The 21,966-nt window shown below is 38.9% G+C and overlaps 1 protein-coding gene across 1 annotated transcript; it reads left to right on the top strand.

The window, feature by feature from the left end:
• The first annotated feature begins 946 nt into the window (after positions 1–946).
• On the top strand, positions 947–18,025 carry LOC134057755 (RCC1 and BTB domain-containing protein 2). The gene is made up of 11 exons (XM_062514753.1): positions 947–1,087; positions 1,606–1,756; positions 3,284–3,450; positions 4,115–4,273; positions 5,251–5,358; positions 6,738–6,880; positions 8,622–8,812; positions 11,759–11,885; positions 13,737–13,873; positions 14,477–14,607; positions 17,885–18,025. Exons 1-11 carry the CDS (start codon positions 962–964, stop codon positions 18,023–18,025), a joined length of 1,581 nt encoding a protein of 526 aa, XP_062370737.1. The 5' UTR covers positions 947–961.
• The last annotated feature ends 3,941 nt before the right edge of the window (positions 18,026–21,966 follow it).

Here is a 21,966-nt window from a genome sequence, read left to right on the forward strand (position 1 = left end):
TGGGATTAACTTGGACCTACTTGCTCACTGATTTATTTCATAACATAATGTCTGTTTGTCCAGCTGCCTGCTGCCAAGCTGATTGTGTCAGCAGAATTTTACTTCCCTTTCACTTACAAATTTGGCTGAAGTTGGTCAGTTATTTGCTGCAATGAAATGGGGAAAGAACTGGTGTGATCAAAACCACATTCTTTTTTTCCTGTGAAGATGGCCAATCCTTCTTTCCCCTCCTCAGAAGCATATAATAAAGAAATGGGTGATTAGCTGGTATTTGGCTAAATAATTTAATTAGGATTAATTTAGGGTTTTGATTCTGATTTTTCTAATGTTCTGTATATTTCTGTGTATATTTTTCATAGTCAGTGATACTAATTGAAAAAGCAGTATTCTTATGGCTGATATAAAGTGCTTCAGACTCCAAACTAGAATTTATTCACATCTTTGTATAATTTGGAGGTAGAAAAAATACACATATTAAAAAAATGTATATTTCTCAAAGATAAGTGTATTCTTGGGCAGACTTCTTTTATGGTTTCTTATTTTAACAGCAATTTTAGCATCAAGGGAAAATAGATTTCAAATTTTGAATATACACTTTACACTTTATATTGGAATGTTGTCTTACAGAATTCAATCTATATTGAATTCTGTAAGACAGCACTTACTTTGTGTGAATACAGTGAAAGTGTGAACTCACCATTTAACCTCTTACATGGTACTTTTCTCCATTAATATAGATCCTTTGTTTCTAGATCATTATCTATTTTATATGTTTATTTAATGTCTTCATTTGAAGTATCGTTGTAGAATTAAAACAGTGGTTTGTGGCTGATAAAGGAGATTATGATGTTTATCTAATTTTTTACTATGCAAAGGCATATATTTCTCTCTGTGCAGGTATTTGATAGCATTTTTTTTATAATACCAGGCCTTGGAGGCAACTCTGTTGTCAGCCCTGAAGATGCTGGATGTTGGGAAATGGCCGATTTTTTCTCTCTGTTCCTCAGAAGAGATCAAGTTAATTCGACAAGCCTGTGTCTTTGGTAGTGCTGGTAATGAAGTGTTGTATACAACTGAAAATGATGAGGTAACTGTCCAAGAGTGTGTATGAACGTGACGTGCTTCATCAGTCATGTATCAAGTCATCAGTAGAATGATGACTTCATCAGTATCAAGTTTTACTGAAGGCCCAGTAGTAGAATAGTACAGCTAGAGAAAGTTGCATGCAAAAATGACTGATTGTTTTGTTTGCTACTTAAACATTTTCAGTTTAAATTTAAGGCTTCACGCCACAATGAGAGAACAAAGAGAAGATGAGTTAAACATTTGTTGCAAGTGGGTAGTGACAGGATGAGGAGCAGTGGACACAAACTGCAAAATGGGAAGTTCTGATTCAGTGCTAGGAAAAAATTGCTGTAAGAGGGGTTAAATCCTGAAGCAGTTTTGAGACTTGTTTCCCTTGGACGTGTTCAAGAATCTTTTGGATATGGCCTTAAGTCAACTGATCTGTTTAGATCTTTGTTGAGCACAGGGGTGGACTAGTTGACCTTTGGAGGAGGTTCTCCTTTGCAACCTAAGTTATGAGAATGATTCTTTTTATAACAGGTTTTTGTGCTTGGCATGAACTGCAGTGGCTGTTTGGGAACAGGAGACATGCAGAGCACTATAGAACCAAGGAGGTTAGATTCCCTGTGTGGCAAAAAGATAGCCTGCCTGAGTTATGGAAGTGGCCCTCACGTTGTTCTTGCTACAGAAGGTAAAGTATGATCTGAATATTGCTTTTTCAGAGAGTCCACTTAAATTCATCCAGCAGGTGTGGAAGGTCTGGGCTGGGAACATTAGAGAGAGAGTTGAGTATTCTGGGCTATTAAGTCAAAAGTATTTTAATTGGCAAATATGACATGTCAGCTAGCTTGTTATTCTCAGAAGTTTTTCAAGCTCTACTTTGATCTTGTCAGTACTTTTGGAAGGGCTTTTTTCTTTCACTTCTCAGTTAAGTTTGAAACTTCTGATTGGTCTTGAAATGCATTAGTGGCTACATTATGCCCCATTTGTTCTTGTGCCAACACTGTCCTTCAACTAAAATGCATCTTTTCCTTCCAGTACCTACTTTTGGATGTGCTTTACAAACCCATTATGTTGCCTCCCAGCCTTCATGCTTCCTGCAGTGACGCTCTATTTTCTGCATTGTGGCAGTGGCTTTTATATTCATAATTAAGTATGTTACTCTTGAGGAAAAATTATTAACGTTGTGTTCCCAGTGAGGTTCTGTTAGAGCCTAAGTGATGATATTCACACTTATTCTGTTTATGAGAGGAAATGTTTTTCAGTATTCTAGATTATGACTAAAAGTAGGTGAGGGGAATTATGTTGTTAATGTGTTCTTTTACATTCAATTGTGTTCCATCATTTTCTCCAGTCTTCATGGCAGACCATTCTGCATACTTTTTTAATGTATCCATCTCTATTCTCTGAGCTTTGTTACTGGCAGATCCCACTGATGCACTCATACTCCTTAACCTGATGATGAAGTACTGCCAAAGAGCAGGTCCAGAACTGATCCTTGAAGATTTTTACTCATAGCTCCATTTGAATTAATGGCTTTTCTTCAGCACAGCCTTTTTTTAACTTTCCTTTGAGAGGACTGTTATATGTTACACAGTTATTGTGTTAATTACTCTCATTTCTGCTTTGCTGTATGCTTCTGTGCTGTATCTTTCACAGGTTTACTGGAATTTTCTGAGGAAAATGTTGTTCACTTTTGATAGGATAAAGTAATTAAATTTAGCCAGTTGTTATAGAGGAGTATTGGTTTTGTGTAGCATGTTTTGCCTTTGTAGTTCTGAGTGAACCCTTCTTGGGGAATACGCATATTGTAAAGGAAAGAAAGCTTATCATTTGAATTTTTCAAAATGGGAAACATTGCCAGGCTTAGACAAGAAATTCTGATTGATTGTCATAACAAAGAAATTGAAATGGGGACCCTGACTGTCATTTCATCCTTTTCTCTTCTGTATTACAATATCCCTTTTCTTGCAGCAGTATGTTTTCCTTTACTGTGGTTATGGTGGTACTACCCTTTTGGATTTGTGATCAACGCTATGTGAGCCAGGTAGCACTGGGGGCTGTTCATAGGCTGAACAGCCCCATAGGTCATATATGCATTTATACACTTGAGTGTGCACATTGTTACTGACTTTGACTTTTTAGTTTGGAATTTTTTGTTGTGTACTCAATGGAAAAGTAGAGATTTTTCAGCCCGCTCTTTACATTTTTCTTGTAGAAGGAGAAGTGTATACGTGGGGTCATAATGCTTATAGTCAGCTGGGCAATGGTACTACAAATCATGGTTTTGTTCCCTGTCAAGTCTCTACTAACTTGGTGAACAAGAAAGTCATTGAAGTTGCCTGTGGCTCTCACCATTCCATGGTGTTAACCTCTGATGGAGAGGTGAGTATAGTGGGAGCCAGTATCTCTTTTCTCTTAATGAAACTCATGTATGGGAGAAACAGGAAAACACTCTGCACCTATATCATTAGACCTTGCTTCTTGCAATCCTCACAGTGCTGTTATAACACAAATGTTTCAAAAAAATTGAAATTTGTGAGGTTGTAGCTGTTTTGAAGTGTGCAGAGAACACTGATTTTGTGCCACATATGCTTGTAACAAGTTATGCAGTTCCTTCCTATGTTATACTCTAAATGCTTAATGGCATTAAAGCGGATGTTAATGTAAATAGCATTCACTGTAAGGAATTCTACCTGTCAAAGTAAAAAGTTCCCTGGAATTTGCCTTGAGGTGCCATTTGTGCCACTTAGCTCTTCTAGTTTGGGTTCTGGAAAAGTAGCAGTGGGTTCTTCTGGCATTAACTGCAGCCATCATGCTTCCTCTTACCTTTGAGTGGAGGAACATAAAAGAATGGAATATATAAATGCTGAGATCGGCCTATTTTTGTTAGAAATGGTGCAGTGTGTCTTCCTAGGTCTGTAAAACAATATATCTAATATCATATAAAAATGAATTTTTTTATAGATACAGCCTTTTCCTCTCTTGAATATATATATTGAACTATATACTATGAAGACATCTTTGATGACAGTTTTTTTTCCAACAGGTATACACATGGGGTTATAATAACTCAGGCCAGGTTGGATCTGGTTCAACAGCAAATCAACCAATTCCTCGAAGAGTTACCAGCTGCCTACAAAATAAAATAGTCATTAATATAGCTTGTGGACAGATGTGCTCTATGGCTGTGGTGGAAAATGGAGAGGTAAGAAATTTCAAGTGAATATTTGGACTGAGTTTTACTTCATGTAATAACTTGGCATGTAGATAATTTCAAACCTGGTAGTAAAGAGCTATTATGCAGAAAGGAAGTTTACATTTCCAGACTCCATCAAGTCTAGCTGCTTATACTGCTCATAAAAACCTTTGGTGCTATACCACTGCTGTCTTTAGCATTCATAGACAAATAAATTATTGTCTATACTAGAATATGAGGTATGGTGTGTGAGATTAATCAATGAACGATATTTTAATTTTTAATGCTCATATTCACACATCTTAAGAGAAAACAAAAGTACATTGTGCATATTTGTTGTACTGGAGAACCTCTTGAATGTCTCTCATACTTTTTTATCCTTTTGCAAAGATACAAGGAGGTTGTAGAATTCTTAGTTTTGTTCATATTAGCTGAGGATATTGGGCAGTATACATCTTGCTGGCTCTATTTCTCCAAACAGTTGAGTTTAGAACTAAGTAGCTATTGACTGCAGTAAAACATACAGTACTGAAGTTATCAGAGGTCAGGATTTTCCTTTTTTTTATGTTTGGCATAAAGCTGCCTGCTCAAACTGTTGTGCATAGGTTCCATTTTATACTTCTTCTAGTGTGTTTTCTGTTAGAAGATTTTGGAATAAGAAATGAGCTCTTTGGAAATGGGAGGTATTATGCTGGATTTACTCTATGCTGGCAAGCAGCCATATTAATCCCTGATTTTCTGTTCTTCATATTAAAATATTGTAGTCCTACATAATCTAGCTCCTAAATAACGTGAATGTGGAAGTTAGGAATTCTAGATGAGCACGTAACTGGCATTTTAAAGAAAAACGCGTGTGTATATGTGTTTATATACATAGGTATACATGTGAATATGTTTGTGTTTGCCTAAAACAAAAAACAAAAACCCAAGGAAGCGAATAGTAGCAAAAGTAGCAAACAGCTAAAAGTCCCTGTCTCTGTTTCAAGGTCTATGTCTGGGGGTACAATGGGAATGGCCAGCTGGGGCTGGGCAGCAGCGGCAACCAGCCCACGCCGTGCCGGATCGCAGCCCTGCAGGGCATTCGTGTGCAGCGGGTACGTCTGTGCTGCCCCACCCCAAACCCCATCCCAAACCCCTGCTGCCCCAGGAACCTCTGCAAGACTCCTGTAGGCAGCACATGCCTCCTTTGAAGGAGATAGTGAGATTTGTTTGAAGTGGCGTCACGATGAAAAACATGTGTTCTAAAATGGACCTCTGCCAGCAGGGGAGAAACTGTGACCCTGTGGAGTTCAGTGGGAATTTTGCCATTGATTTCAGTGAGGTCAGGATTTTACTTAAAGAGGACTAGACCATTAGAAATGTTTGTTTTATTTTGTTCTTTTTTATCCTGTGGAAGTTAGTTAAAAAACTTATTTCTGTTATTTTAGTTAACAGCAGAGTCTTTCTAGGATATTCTATTCTTCATTACCCCCTGCCTTTTTTACCCCTGGAAAAATGCTGCAGTTTAGCATTTCGTCTGTCTTGTAGACTGAATTTCATTTTAGAACTGCACTCCAGCCACAATGACTTACTGGTGTTTGGAGTCTGAACAAATTGCCTCCCATTACTTTTGGCCAACATCTGGTATGATTCCAGTTAGTCTTGACCTTTGGAGGTTATTGCACTTTACCAAATAGCAGGCTGCCACCAGTGTAACCAGCAAACTGGTGGCTTCTTTTGGCTAATAGGTATTTAAAGTGACTGCAGGATTGATACTGACAGTTTTAATTGATACATGCAAAGTAGAGGGTACTGTCAGGAAAATGGCACAAGCTGTTAGAAACCATCGGGTTTGAAACCCAGTAAAGTTTTGCAAGAGCATGTTGAATTTTGGATGCCATTTATTGCATTTACTCAGGAAAGTTAAGGATTTTTAAAGTCTTTTAAAAGAAACTCATTTAATTATGTAATTTTACATTCAGGGCCTAGGATGTAGACAGTAGCTTTGTTGGTAGCAACTACTGTTGGATAGTAACATAATAAAGTGAGTATTATGTTCCCCTGCATTTATCCTTCTATTGAGAGAGTGAATGTTCCAGCAAGTTTGGCTTAGATTCTATTTCCATCCACTTCATTTACTTGATATTGATTAATACCATGTTGTAGATCTCCACTCAGTAAATAAGATTATGACAATCTAATCTTCAATTTTCTGCATATTGTTCAAGTTTGTCATATAGCTTCCCTTCTTTCTCAGTTTCCTGTTCTTTTTGCTCTACTCTTGAGATTATCTGTCAGGGTTTCTCACTGGTAATTTTTTTCCACAAAGTTACCTCATCTACTTTCATTCCATTTTTAATAAACTTACCTGTATTTGTAATTTTTACACTAGAATAGAATCAATGGCATTAACCTGTACCATAAGATTCATCTATCTCTTTTAACTTACTATTACATAAAAATGAGATTTTCTTCTTTTTATTATTCCTTATAGGTTGCCTGTGGCTATGCACATACATTAGTGCTAACAGATGAAGGTCAGATATATGCCTGGGGAGCCAATTCGTATGGCCAGTTAGGTACTGGGAATAAAAGTAACCAGTCTTACCCTACAACAGTTATTGTGGATAAGGACAGGTAATACTTACAGTCTTGCAATCAGACATTGGTTGACATACTCACAGAAGAGCTACATAAAATTATGGTATTTTTAATCTATTTTTTGGGGGGAGAAGGAGCCTATAATTTTTTGCAGTGGTTCATCTGCTAAATGTGAACAGAATTTTCACGGAGAGTGCTTGAATCAGCCCCATAACCATCCCTGTGAAAGAGAAACTGAATATTCTGAGCCTGAATATGCTATTTTTTGCTTCGGCTCAACTGTATTTTACAGGCCTTAATTGCAGTTTCCCTTCAGTGATGTAGTTTCATTGCTTGAAATCAACCATGAAGGCTTTATTGTCTGTGAATAGAAATTGTATTTTAATATGCTACTTTTGACAAGAAGTGTACTCAGAAAAAGTGAAGGGCGGACATCTGCAATTTGTGTTATTTCTGCTATTAAATCTGGCTCATAACCCAGGAGAAAGAGAAAGGGAGGAGTTCTTTCTTGGTATTGTTGCCTAAAAATTAAGCTTCGATTTTTTACAAGTTTAATATTTTTCTCTAGGTCCTTGAGGGATAGTGGGGCAGTTATTTATGTTGCTGTTGTAAAGCCATGTATGTATATGATCAGAAGTCTTGGTTTTGGGGTCCTGTTGTGAATAAGAAGGAAAGTGAGATGTCTCTCTTAACCCTGCATCTGAGTACATCATTGTGAGGAAGTGGCATTGCTGCTCTGGTGATGAGACATGGCCTGATCTTGAACCTTGCTATCTCTTTGTGTGTACTTGTGTTTCTGCTTCAAATGTTACTGATTTTTTTTTCCCCAGACACTTTAGCCGAAGTTAAAATGTTACAATAAAAATTTTATACAATTCTTAATGTTGCACGCTGCCTTTGCCTTTTGTTGGTCAGACTGTAAATTCTTGGTGTCAGTGAAATTATTGCCTCACTAAAGCCCGCAAGATTTGTGCATACAGCTTTAAACAAGTTGTTTCCCTGCCATTATCCCCAGGCAGCTGAGAACACAAGTAAACAAGCAGTAGTTCAGACTGCAAAACAGTGGATTGTGTAATGCTGTACACAGTGGGAGTTTTGAAGTCCTAAATCAACCTCAGGATTAGCGACATAGCCTAGCTAAAAGACACTTAGAAACAGATTTAAGTGCTGCTTGGTTCTAAATTTTATTTTTCAAAGTGGAAGTCTTTTAAGCACAAGTAACAATAATTATATGAGTAAGAAGTATGTTTAACTTGTTGGTTTATAACTGTTGCCAATAAGCAAACAGAAAAAAGACTTCTCTTATCTTTCAATTATAAGCCAAAATGCAATTTTTATTTTTTTAATGCCTCCTCATTTCCTTCTTTATCTTCTCCAAGTTTTTGTTCTCTGAAGCTTAATACAGACACTCACCTCACTGCCCAGCACCAGCAAGGACATTCAGAGGTTTGAAACTCATCAGAGCTTTGCTTGAGAGAGCTGAGGGGTCAGCAGAGCATGTGCTGCAGCAGATACAGAGCTCTGCTGCAGCACTGGCTACTTGCTCCCAAGATGCTTTTCCAAAGAGAAAATTGGAGTGCACGCTGTTTGCAGAAACACTGCCAGTCCTTTTAAGTCTGCTGTGTATGACCAGAAAGCATTCTTGCTCACGTTCACGCTTACAAAGTGTGTCTTACACTAGAAAAAGACAGGAGGCAATGAGCTTCTTCACTGTGTTTTGTTCTTGATGGGAGTGACTCGCTTTTATTCCTTTCGTTTGGTTTCCTTGTGGATTCAGAGTTATCGAGATCGCCGCCTGCCACTCTGCGCACACGTCGGCGGCCAAGACCCAGAGTGGCCAGGTGTACATGTGGGGCCAGTGCCGGGGCCAGTCTGTGACCTTCCCCCACCTCACCCACTTTGCCTGCACTGACGATGTGTTCGCCTGCTTCGCCACCCCTGCTGTCATGTGGCGCCTGCTCTCCGTTGGTGAGCTGAAATATCTTTTATTCTGGCACCTTCTAAGTAGAAGAATCATTGGTTCATGAAACAGCTGTGTGTATTTGAAGCCTAAACATAGTTTCTCACAAAAATTTACCCCGGGAAGCATATTCATAATGAAATGTTACGTATGTGTAAGTGGTAATATGGAACTGTAAAAAAATTGCTAAAGCCTGACAGCAGGGCCAAATAATTGTCTTTTATTGATGTGGATTATTTCTATGGGGAAGTGCCTCAGGTTGGGAGGGATTTTTTTTTTTTTTGTGTAGCCTCTGTATGTGACTGTCCAGTGGCTCTGGGTGGAAAAGCTGAGTTTGAGAGATTTGGAGATTCGAATTTGGAGATTCAAGTTTAGGAACTCTGAAGCTCTCTTTGATGCCCTTAAGTAGACTACTAAGAATTGAGGGATCCAAATTCCCACGTTCTGAACTGGCCACAAGCACTCATTCTTGTCACAAGTGATCATGACCTGGTCTTCTAAAGAGACAAGTTGCTGGGTCTCAGATGTTTGATGAGCATTGAGATCTGTCTTGTTGGCCTTGACTAGAAAGAGTTAAGTATGCAGCATTGGCTACCAGAGAGCTCATTCTTCAGGTACAATTTAATCTCATAGTGGTTTCTAATGAAGTTACTCAGGTGGTGCTGGGGATTTTTGTTTGGTTTGTTGGGGGAGTTTTTTTGTTGGTTTTTTGTTAGTTTTGGCTTGTTGTTGGTTTTGGATTTTTGTTTATTGTTGTTCTTGGGTGAGTTTGTGTATTTATTTTGTGGGGTTTTTTGGGGAGTTGGTTTTTTTTGACCTTGACCTCTTGGTCCCTTTGGAAATAGCACTATAACACTGTAGCAGTGTTGTGCCAAAGCATAAGGTGAAACCTTTCAGGAGGAAAAGGTTACTTTACTTTTAAACAAAACAAGTTTCAGATGCACTTTCAAAGCCACTTTTTCATATGTGCCAAGTAGCCTCTCCAGCATCTTGGCTCTATTCAGGAGGTCTGAGCAGGGCTCCTTGTGATGACACAGGATAAAAGATGCTGGCTCTCAGGCCCTTGTCATGTCTCCTGGTTGTTTTTAGTTAGGTGACTCTGTGCTGGTTTCAGTTGTGCCTTTTTGCACACTCCAGGAGCTGAGGGTGACTGGCCTCTTCATCCTGTCCCACCCTGGCAAGCTGTCAGGACTGACTCACTGTTGTTTGTCATCTGATGTATGCATGGTGAGAATCCTCAGGCAGCTGTGTCCTGGGTCCTACATCTGCTGACCTATGTTCCATGGACATCTGCCATGCTTACAGTCCTTCTCTGTCCTTTTTATTCTGGTGCTTCCATACCCAGGCATTCCCATTCTCTCCATGTTTGTGGCAGTTTTAACATTTCTGGTACAATTCTTAGCACTGGCTTCTAAGGAGTTTTCTTGGCTTTGTGCCTTGTCAGTGGGACCTGCCTCTTCATTTCCTTCCTCCAGTTCCCCTTTCACTGCTGTAACAAATAAAAGCATCTGGTTTCCCTCTAAGAGTTTCAAAGCTGAGCCCCACTGGATTCAGTTTTCCTCTGATGGCTGTAGAAGTCAACTGGAGATGTGTCTTGGTGGACATCTGGATTGCCAGTTAAGTTTGAAGAAGAGGCTCAGCTTTGCATTAGTTGCTCAAATACTTACTTGTTTGTTGAATAAATGAACCACCCATTGTACAAAATAAGAAGCAACAAAATATTTTACAGTGTCATTTATATATGTCTATATATTTTTTATCATCACTATATTTGATTTCTTTCCCCTATCCATTTTACCTGTACCTGCCCAAATTATGTACACCTCACATTCTCTAAACGAAATGCAAAATTACTGTGCTAAACAAAGTGGAACAGTATCAAAGTGTGTGTGTGTGTGTGTGTGTGTGTGTGTGTGTGTGTGTGTGTTAAGCTTCTCCTAGAGCTTGTGGAGAAGGTATTTCCATTTCCAGCCGAATACTGTTCTAATTTCTAGCTTGATGGGTTACTGGACCTGGCATTTATGTAATTTTCTGTAGAGAACAACTAATTACTGACCCACAAGATCTGTGTAAACCCATAATGTGTATTTAGATGGTAAGAAGGCAAAATGTTGTCACAGTTAAGAATGAGGTTTGGGGGTGGAGTGGGTTGTTGATTTTTTTTTTTTTTAGTGGTGTTAAACAAGATGGTTCTCTGAGACTATGTGATGGAGATTTATATCAGTTCAGGAGGTAAAAATTTTGTATGCAGATAATGGATGACTTTTCAAAGCTGTTTGGTGACTTTATAGTGCAAATCCCATGTGCACAGTGGGATATACAGACATATGACATAAACAGGAATATGCAGACATTGACACGCTGGGCTTCTAACACCATTCAGTCTAGGGAAAGCTATTCTTTTAGAATAAACTTGTAAGTGTTGGTATTTACTTTTAGGGACATTGCACTGGGCAGTTTCACTGCAAACCAAGATGTTGTTTCTGTAATCGTTTCATTTTTGCTGTAATACAATGTCTCCTCATGGGAACATTTCAGAAAATTTTATTATGTTTTTTTATTGATCTTTTGAGGATCTTATGATAACTAACAGTTTTAATCTGATATAATTTACTCAGTAATGGTTGATATATTTTTCTATTATATGGAGCAGTATAACTTCTGAGACTAACTTTTTTTTTCTCCTGACCTTATATAGATGAGTTAGGGGAGTGGAATTCACAGGTTTTTTGATAGAAATAATTGCCTGGAGCAGGAAACTAGAAAGGACAGCTTTCTTCAGTCTTTTCTTTGCTTTTCTGGCCCATACAGAACACATAGGCTCCTGGGGGTTTTACTAGCCTTAAGGAAATGTATTTATTGAGAGTGTTAATTGCTGACAGATACCCAGAATACTGTAGTGGGAGATACTTGTATTGCTTACTACTTTATAGTAAGTCTCCTATTTATTCTAGAGCCTGATGACCATCTAACAGTAGCCCAGTCACTAAAGAAGGAATTTGACAACCCTGAAACTGCAGACCTGAAGTTCCTAGTGGATGGAAAATATATTCATGTTCATAAAGTTCTTCTCAAAATTAGGTAAGGAGAAAACCTATAAATTGTATAAACTTAACTGTGTAGTGTAGTCCACTGTGCTGAGTCATCACTGAAAAAAAATCTTGACTTATTATTAAAAATTCCCTTTTCCCTTAGCCAGGGATTCAACTGCTGTTCCTCACTGTTACTCTCTTTGTAATTATCAAACATGTTGCTCTACTACCTGCTTTTCCATCACTTCCCTCCATCTCACATTTATCCTCCTTTGTGCTCCTAAATGGCTTGACCTTGATTTCCAATAACCTTTTTCTGCCGAGGAAAAGGCTCACTTCCTTCTCCTGTCTTCTCAGTAGTTAGAATCTGTTTTTTCCTCCTTTATATGCTTGGTTTCCTCCACCAGAATGATTTGAGGCTGTTGTGTTTATTTTTTGTCACCCTTTCCTTTCAAGGGACCCTTTGGTTGTTTCAGCAACTTCTGTAGATTCTATCCAGATGATCTTTTTTCCTCTTTTATGACAGATTCCTTGTTCTACATGTTTTAAACATTCTTATCAGTGAGTTTAACCTCTAATATGGCTTTTTTTCTGTTCTTACAACTTTTTACAAGTTAAGATCACTTTTTGGTGAGATTTGACGTAAGCAGATCTATAGAATGGTCTCGTTATTAAAGTGTAGAGAGATTAATTTCTTACTGCTGTTGTCATTTCTCCTGTGGTATTCTAGGGACACTGTTTTGCATCTCTTCAGCCTTGCCAACTGCTTCTGCTTCATCCTCCTCATTGTTATAATATTTCTTTTCTCTTTGTTGTTTTTTTTTCTCAAAATGCTTAGCTATCACACTCATCACCAGTTTAATCTTCCTACTTTTGCTCCTGAGTCCTGTTAGTGATTTCTTGTATATTACTGTGTAAAATTAAAATTACCTGTTAATTCTTGCCTGTCAGTGTTTTGTTGGGGTTTTTTTTCTGCTCTGATCATGTGTGTTCTTTTTGTCTTCCCTTGACTGGTTTCACTGCTTATACATTACACTCATGCCTGTAGTCCACCCTCTTCATTTGGAATGCCATGTGTTCTCCATCAGATACCACACCAAATCTTGTATATGCCCAAAATGTTCCTGAGGTTCATTTTCCTGATAATCAGACTACATGTAGCTTTCCCTTATTTCCTTTTTCTTGCCCTGCTTTTCTCAGATTATATGGCATTCTGTGAAGGAAATATGTCTAATTCTAAAATGGATTTATATATATAGTATTACCAAAATACTGTGAAGGAATAATAAAGCATCATGCACGTTCTGTAAAATTAATATTTTCTTTACTGTCATGATGCAACTAGATCAAAGTATGTAAAAAGGTATTTTGCAACATTTTGCCTCTTCTGAAGCATTGTCATGAAAGCAGTGCTGGTAAAAGTTCCTTTTCATTGTTTAGTCATTTCTTTACTGCTCATGAGGTCTTCTTTCCATCTTGTTCCATTCCTGTTCTTGACCTGGATCCCATTGTTGGTGGTTACTGGCTGGCAGTGGTGGAGCAATGTCAGGGAGCACCCGGCTCAGGGAGAGCAGCCCACAGCCAGCACTGCCTGCAGCAACAGAAACATCCCAGTGTGCCCGTGGGATTTGCCAGCTCTGCATTCAGCCAGCCAGAGCTGGGCATCTGGGCTGTGTCTGCTGGGGGATAGTGACAGGGAGAGACATTCAAAGGATGAGTCACTCCAAAATACTTTGCAGACTGGAGGATGTGTGCTAACCAGTTTCTGTTTTCACTTACTTACTAATTTTTCAGGGATCAATGTGTACCACCAGCTATTTTTTTTTTACCAACTTCTTGCTGCAGCTCATCTTTCAAGATTAACTTTTTACAGTGTACGATCTTTGTTCATGTTTTGTAGGTGTGAACATTTTCGCTCCATACTCAATAATGATGATGAAATTATAGAAATGAGTGAATTTTCTTACCCTGTTTACCGGGCCTTCCTGGAATATCTGTATACAGACAACATTAGGCTCCCTCCTGAAGATGCAATAGGTATTTGCCACAAATGGAAATTACTCTAGATTATTGTTTTTGAGAAGTTCAATCTAAGTGTCATTACAGAGTAAGGAAAGCAAGGCTTGCTAATTTTAGTTTCATTAGCACTTGAATCTTGAGTTTGGCAGGTGTCAGGAAGAAAGGATGGAGTAGCAGGAAACATGCCCAAGGAGAATGAGTGGTGGGCATGCAATGAGACCGAAGGTGAAAAGTTTTCAGAAATAACTCGTTGCTCTTACTAAGGACTTCCTTTTATATAGAAAGGCACTAATGCCATCCTGAAACTTTACTTGAGTAGCTGTAGTGATTTTTGATCCTCAGTGAAAAGGGAGCTCTTCCCTGCATGAATTTAAGAGGATGTAAAAGTCAGTAATTGATGTCCAGAATAAGAACAAGAGAACAGAACACTTGCATAGTAATAAAATAGTTTCTTTTTTGATAGGTCTGTAGAGGACCTTAAAAAATGCACGCATCATCTAGGGAAAAAAACGGAGCAAGTGTTGGATTAATTCAGCCAAAAACAAAAGGATAATTGGTTAATTTGAAAAGACACTAATATATTTTGCACCAGAATAGTTAAAGCTGTATAAATTTTCACAGGGCTGCTAGATTTGGCAACACTGTATAGAGAAAACAGACTGAAAAAGCTTTGTCAGCAAACAATCAAACAAGGCATTTGTGAAGAGAATGCCATTGCTCTTCTTTCTGCTGCTGTCAAGTACGAAGCTCAGGTAAGAACTTCTCTTCAGATAAGCATTTGTTTTCTGAGAAATGAAGCTGCCTAATGTAAACATGACTGTATTTAACTGATGAGGCATGATTACTGTAATTTCCCTTTCTGACTTAACAAATGTTTGTTTTCCCGTTTTTGAGCTGTAAAATAAAAACTAAAAACCCCCCAGTTTAGTGTTTTCTTCCTGCCCTTTTTGGCTTGTCCCTGTGAGTCAGGGTTCTTAATCTGCTTCCTTCCCTGTCATGTGGTATGGCATGCATATTTCTCACTGCCACTGACATCTCTGCCTTTGGATTTTGCCCTTTCACTCCCTCAGTTCTCCACCTGATCATTTTGTCTGCCAGTGTCTGGTACAGTCATTCTGGTGCTGACTTTTACAGGCAGTGGGAGAAGTTACCTGTAAAGTCCCTGCATAGTTACACTTGTGCTTTTATTAAAAAATTCCCTTTTGCAGTACTGTTCACAATGAATTATGCTGACATACAACAGATTACCTATTGTTAATACTGCCCCCATATCCTGTCATCTGGTCTGCCCTTGCTTCTGGAATGAGTCACTAGCACTCAACCTGTTATCCATGCTTTTCTGGTAAACAAATACTTTCAAAGATACCTTTCTTTTCTCATCTTCTTAGTGCTGTGATAATTGTGGAAATAACTGTGGTAGGTTTTATTATTCAAAAAGTCTGCTTATGTGTTTTAGATGTAGGAGACATTGCTATAAATACCTTTCAGGTATGTGAGGCAAGTAGAAAGAAGAGACTGAAACAAACACTGAGTTAGAAAACGTTGCAGCAATCAATGCTGTATGGAGACTGCAAACTACAGGAGATGAATTTGGGTAGGAGTTGCATAGAGGAGGGTGGAAGTCAGTGAGTTCTGTGCATTGAAAGGGGAAAACAAGAGGTTAGTAGATAGTAAGATTACAGGCTGCCAGTTACAAGGCATTTGTAGCCTATGTATCAGAAGCAGAGGGCATGGATGGCTGGGACAAAGAGGACTTGTGCTTTCAGTGTACTGGGCTGATACAAGCTCAGTATAGCAGGGAAAACTCTACTGGAAGGCACGACCCAATGGTTTGGTTCTCTTAACAGCAGATTTTTCAATAAAATTTTATTCTGTATTTTCTCCTCTTACAAGATTTTCAACATTTTTTAACGTCTTCAAAGCAGAGGTATTTTTGCTTGGTCTGTATCCAGTGAGGTAGTTAAAGAGTAGTTAAAGGTATGTGTAAGTGTGTTGTGAAGTAGTAAAACCAGCCTGGACAAAGTACCAGAGTTCATAACACCTGAGAGACAATAAAAGGGATTGGCTGGATAACTAAATACATGCTATCCTCCTCTTCCTTCTATGATTCAGTGTTCAAAACATGTAACAGCTTAACAGGGTTGTCGGATGATAAATTGTTTCACCTGCCTTGGCTGCAGCATGGGCCAAACTCGGGAATGTATTGTTGTCCTCTTCCCTGCACCCACAGCTCAGAAAGGGATGGAAGCACAGCAAAGATTTATTTATCAAACACATGGGGGTACCCTCTATCTAAGGAATCATGGAATAAACCAGGATCTTCTAGTGTACTGCATTAATATAGTAACTCCTGGCTTGGGAACCATGTGCAGTGTGTCAGGACTTAAGTAGAAAACTGCCAAAATAAGGATTATGAAAGATGCCTTGTATTTTGGAAGTTTGAAAAGATAGAATTACTTTTTTTTCTTTTCCATTAAATGTGAACATTGAAAGATTAGAGTGGTGTGTGATATGTCATTCACGTTGCAAATTAAATGAAGACTGACTTAACTACTCTATGCAGCTATTAGGATTTAAGATGCATGAAAATATTTTTTCCTATCCTCAGAAAATACAAAGAGTTTCTGCTGCAGGGTATTTTAAAGCATATTTCTCATATACACTGTAGCAAAGTTTAGATTAGACTAATCATATTCTATAAAACTGAATAAAAAAAGACAGTATTTTTTGAAACTGCAGAATGAGTGACCAGGATTCTCCATAATCTGAGGTCCTTTTCATATCAGCACCAGAAAAAAGTTGGCTGGTGATAATTTTAGCTGGCATAAAAGTTCACACATCGACTGTAAAGCAGCTCAGGTTCTGACAGTAACATTTCAGAAGTCTGCTGGAACTAAAGGTGTCACTGTCTTAGATTGTCTGCATTTTTTATTTCCTCTGTTTTTTTACTTCTTCTATTCTCATTCCTTTTCTACTTTCCCAGTAGTTATTGATGAGAGATATTTGCTATACCTTATTTCTTCTTTAAGGATATTTTGTGCTTCAGTTTACTCTTTAGTTGCATCTTGAAACACGGAATCTAAGGAGAAGTTTTTAAAAGGAAATGCACAGGTAGTCTGCTGAGTATCTTTCTATTGTTAATCCCAGGCTGCAATGTTTGTGTAGTTAATATAGGATCAAATTGGCATGGGCTCTAACCCCTGAAGAGTTCATAGTTTATGGATCAATTCTGACTTTCCTGCTGCTGGCTCCAGCTCTGGCTGCAGAAGGTAATTAATTTTTTTTCGCAGCAAGTTGTTGCATAGGTCCCAACCAAAGGAGACTGAGCCAGTGCATGGAGAGAAGGATTGCCACTGTAGTGAGGAGTTTGAGTGGGAAGAGTTTGCTGCATGCAATCCTGATTATATGGCTTGAGGGTTTGTACCCATCCTGTGCTGAACAGCTGAGCATCCTCTTGCAGCGAGACTGGGACAAGACAGAACCTTTTGTGGTATCTGGGAATCCCATTTGACAGTGGGATACAATTCCTAGGTTTGCCATGAAAGACATGTATCCTAACATGTAGTTTGTGTTCAGCAAGCATCATCACATTTTTCATCATATTGTGCTTTTATTTCCAGTATGACTAGCATATCTGCTGTTTTTCACAGGACCACTACTGAATGCAGTGCAGGGAAGACAAGAAATGAGTAATTGATGCTCTGTTAGTTCTGTTTGGGGCAATTTGATGGTTTCGCCTGCTGATAGCTTTTCTAATGAATGGGCAATAAATTCTAGTAAATGTGATAAGAGTTACAGAGTTGATTTAGGTGGCTACTCTTGTTTTCTCGAAGTGGATTTATTGAATAGTTTGTATGAACAAATTTCATCCTGTAATTTGTGATCTCATCAAAAGGATCAGAGAAGGGACTGATAACGGGAACAATCTGGTATATTCTCTGCTAATTAAATGAGAAGTTTGAAACAAAATAATAATGTTAATAATTTTATCAGTCATTCATATTACAAATTACTCAAATTTATTCCTAGGACTTGGAAGAATTTTGCTTCAGGTTTTGCATAAACCATTTGACTGTTGTTACACAAACTCAAGGCTTTGCAGACATGGACCATGACCTCCTGAAAAACTTCATTAGCAAAGCCAGCAGAGTGGGAGCATTCCGAAATTGAGGTCTGTCTACTACCAAGCTGAAGAGCACGTCCTCTCCCTTTCTGGAAATACTTTTCCTTTGGAGAACTTCTCCGTGGTCAGAATGTGCAATGGTTTGGAAGGAAGGTCTCGGTGTCCATCAGCTTAGGGAGTGTGTAGAAGTCTACTAACATGTCAGCTTTGTTGTAAGGATGGCTACAGTGTAGATGTGGTGACTGTTCATTGCCAGCAAGCCAGAACTTAACACAAAAAATCTGATGTAGTAACTACCCTTTCCCACTCGAAGTCAAGCAAACTAAGCTTCTCATTATCTAGTCTGTCTAATTTTTTTCTTTTTATTTAACAGTCTGTGTTTGGATTTTATGGGAAGGTGACCTGTTTGCTGCTAAAACTTTCATAGTGTACTTTTGTCTCAAAACTCAGTTAGTATGCAATTATGGGCTTCTTTTTATAATCCAGTGAAGATACAAACTTGTTTTTCTGGACGTATGGTAAAATAACCTAAGTTCTTTAGGATGAGAGGCTTCCTGATTATTATGTCTCATGTATGAGGAATTACAGCAGGACATTACAGTTCTGAGTTCCCAGCACGTCTCATTATTTAGCCAGAATGAAAAGGATCTCCCTTTCCATTATACTGGGCATGGTCCCTGGCACGCCAATGGAAGCACTCACCAGGTATATCTGGATGTGAATTGTCACGTGAGTTTTACTGCTAAGAAAACCACCTAGTTACAAACCCAAACAAGATGTCAAGCCTCCTCTTGAGGCTTATTTATTCCTGTGTTACTGCCTCTCCTCAGATCAACTTCAGAAAAATTGAGAAAAAGGTGATTTTTGTAAATTTTAAGAGTGAACTGACACTATATTCCTGATGGTGATAAAGGTATCTTGTCCAAATATGGCCAGAGCTGTGAGGTGACCACACCACTTTCCTTTCAGGGCTGTTCAGGAGAGAGGAACTGCCTTCTGGACACACCTCTCTCCCAGCATGATCATTGATGGCTAAGGTAGAGTAGATGCTTCATTCCTAGCTGGCTGAAGTGAGCTAAGGTGAAAAGCCCACCTAGTGCTGCACAGAGGGAGGTTTGCCCCATTACAGAAGATGTGGAGCTCATGGAGCATTTACTTGAATTTTCTAACAGGTAACTGTGAATTAACCCTGATAATTTAAGATTTTGACTGAGTAAAGTGACTTCAAGTGCCTTTTGCAGTATTGTATGATGTAGGGAAGAAAGAAAGCTGGATTACCAGGCTCAGTACACTAATATAAGTAGTCATGCAAGCCTTCCTGAAAGTCCCTGCTGCGCCACAGCATCCTTCAGTGGTCTTTTCTAATCCTCAGATGTGGTTTCTAAGAACTTAATTCCCTTAAATTATCACATTCTCATGTCTAAGGTGAAAATAGCTGTTCTTTACTATATTGGAGGCTCATTGCTCAAACAATCCTGTTCTTTGAGGAAGAGTAGGAGGGAGAAGAGCAGCACATAGAAAGGAGTAGTAAGTAGTACCCCCTTCACCTCAGGCCCTGTGGGTGTGAGTGGAAAGGTGAAGTATGCAGGTAGCAGAATTTACTTAGGAAGATGGTGATTAGCAAGTATTTTAGAAAATGCTGTGGTAAATGTTTACTTGTGTTTGAGACATTTGCCCAGACTCTCACTAGAAATATACAGGATCTACTGCTAACAACCACATTCTGCCACCCCCTCAGCGATGTGTACGACTTCCTCCAGCAGCGTTGGGTCCATTCTTAGCAGTTGTCAGTATTTTGTATTCAAACAGAAGTGGTCAAAACATTTCCAATACATAATGCAGATTCATCAAAAACACAGCTTTTCTGGGGGAGGAGGTCAGTTTTGTTAAAGCACTTGACACTAGCACACAGGCAGAGATTACTGCAGAAAGTGAAACAGTGTCATGGTAGGGCATAACTTTACTGCCAACCCTGTGTGCTCTAGCCCAGCACTGATCATACCAAAGCATGGACACAAGGGATTCTATGTAAGCCAAGGCTGCTTGTCCCTGGTTAAGAGTAAGATGCCAGATTTGCCTGCCACCATTTCCTTGGGGTAGCAGTGCACAGAATGAGGGTGTAAAACCACATCCCAGCCTTGGGGCAGCACCTGGCACCAGCCCCTGTCCCACCTGCCCCATAGCATCACACTGGCACATATTCAGTCTCACTGGGAAATGGAACCAACTGGGCACCTCCACCCCTGCTACTGGCTTGTCAGTGGTCACTCCAGCTTTCCTAAGGTGTGTATTGTGAAAGGTCTCTCCACATGTTTCTGTTGTTTTACTCAGAAGACTCAAACAAAAATCTATACATGTGAAATGATGAGGGGGTTTAGACTCAACATCTGATCAGAAGCCTGCTGTGGTTCTCTGGGGACACTACTGCCTGGAATGATAGCACTGGAGAGGGACACCACTCTCCTCCATTAGCTCAAGTTCATAACAAAGTAGTTCAACAGAGATTGCACCTGAAATGGCATGGTGTTTGGAACAAGACATTTATGGCTTAATAGAACTAAGTGTCTTCCAATTTACTTCCTTCCTGCTCATTATTTCCAACCACCCATACACATTAAAGCCTACTTGCAATTTCAGAATAATTGACAAAGCCTGTGCTTTTGAGAAAAAGCAGCTCTGGACTGAATCAGGGTGATTCTAAAGGTCTGAGGTGCCAGCATTGGCTTTTATTCTCTATCATCTGACCTGGATGTGATAGTGTTACATTCATAGAAACATTTATTTATTTAATTTGTTAATTTTCATTGCATGTGTTAAACCACTCTTACTGGCTTAGGTGGTGAAATGTGGGTGCCTGGATGTAAATATGCACTAAACCCAACCATGGGAAATTCCAGAAGAATTTAGGGATGCATATTACTGTTGTGAGATAGTCTGCAATAACCTTGTGTTTGTGAATCTTGCAGGTTAAATACTTAATTAAACTACTGTTCTGTTTTAGGATACCACAGACAAAAGGTATTTATTAAAAAGTAAAAATCTGGTCAAGCAGAAACTGTGTCTGGGGTTTAAAAATGAACCATGTTCCACTTTCCAGAAAGGAGTCTGGGAAGAAAAAGAAATTGTATGGGTAGGGTCATTTGAAGGTTCTCCTAAGTTACTGAAGCTAAAAGCCAGCACTGCATTGTCATCTAGTACCCAGCTGTAGAGTTTTGTTACAATGCTTGGTAACTATGTAAATTGCTGTTTTTATATGATCCAAACATTTTCCATGGGCTTTCCTTGTTAAACAGAGCATTTGTTTGCCCTATAGAGGCAGGATTCATTGGCCACTACCCAATGATGTAGCAAGTTTACAGCCTGAACATAAATGATTTTTTTTTGTTTCTATACAAACTTATCATTAATAAAAATGCCATAATATTTAAAACACTTTGAGTGGGATTTTTTTCCCTTTCTTTTCAGTAAAAATGAAGAAAGTATGATGCTTATAGACTGAAGTCTGTGTGTGTGGGGGACGGGGGGAAATAAGTCAACCAGATACTTATTTCACAGAGGTACCTTGAAGATTACTTGTGTTCTTAAGGAAATCGCTGTCACTAGATAACACATATGTAAGCTGTAGAATTTCTTCAAGTGTATTTCCACCTTTCAAAGAAATCAATGCCCTGGTGACTTAATAAACTGTGATTAATAAAATGGTCCTCAGAATACCAATCATTGTTTCTTAAGCAAATGTATACTGTGAACAGCTTGTACTGTGTGCTGGTATCACACAGCCATAATCTTCTCCAGCTGCTTCACATTTGATACAGGTGGCTTCCTGCAGGCCACTCCTGTGCCTGAAAATGTGCACTTCCACATTCCCTATGGCTGTTCTGGTACCTGTGAGGAACTTGCTGTTTAGTGCAGCCTCTCTGCATGAGTAGTGCCTAAGCACAAAAATCTTCACTTGCAAGTCCAAACGCAGGGAGGAAGAAATAAGCTC

The sequence above is a fragment of the Cinclus cinclus genome, chromosome 2, assembly GCF_963662255.1.
Source record: "Cinclus cinclus chromosome 2, bCinCin1.1, whole genome shotgun sequence".
NCBI lineage: Eukaryota > Metazoa > Chordata > Aves > Passeriformes > Cinclidae > Cinclus > Cinclus cinclus.

What these genes read in the sequence shown, in the direction of transcription:
- LOC134057755 (XM_062514753.1), top strand. Translation starts at nt 962, where the DNA reads ATGCTGGATGTTGGGAAATGGCCGATTTTTTCTCTCTGTTCCTCAGAA. An exon ending in CTGTGGTGGAAAATGGAGAG is followed by an intron (nt 4,274 to 5,250) that starts GTAAGAAATTTC and finishes CTCTGTTTCAAG; the next exon opens with GTCTATGTCTGGGGGTACAA. An exon ending in GTTATTGTGGATAAGGACAG is followed by an intron (nt 6,881 to 8,621) that starts GTAATACTTACA and finishes TTGTGGATTCAG; the next exon opens with AGTTATCGAGATCGCCGCCT.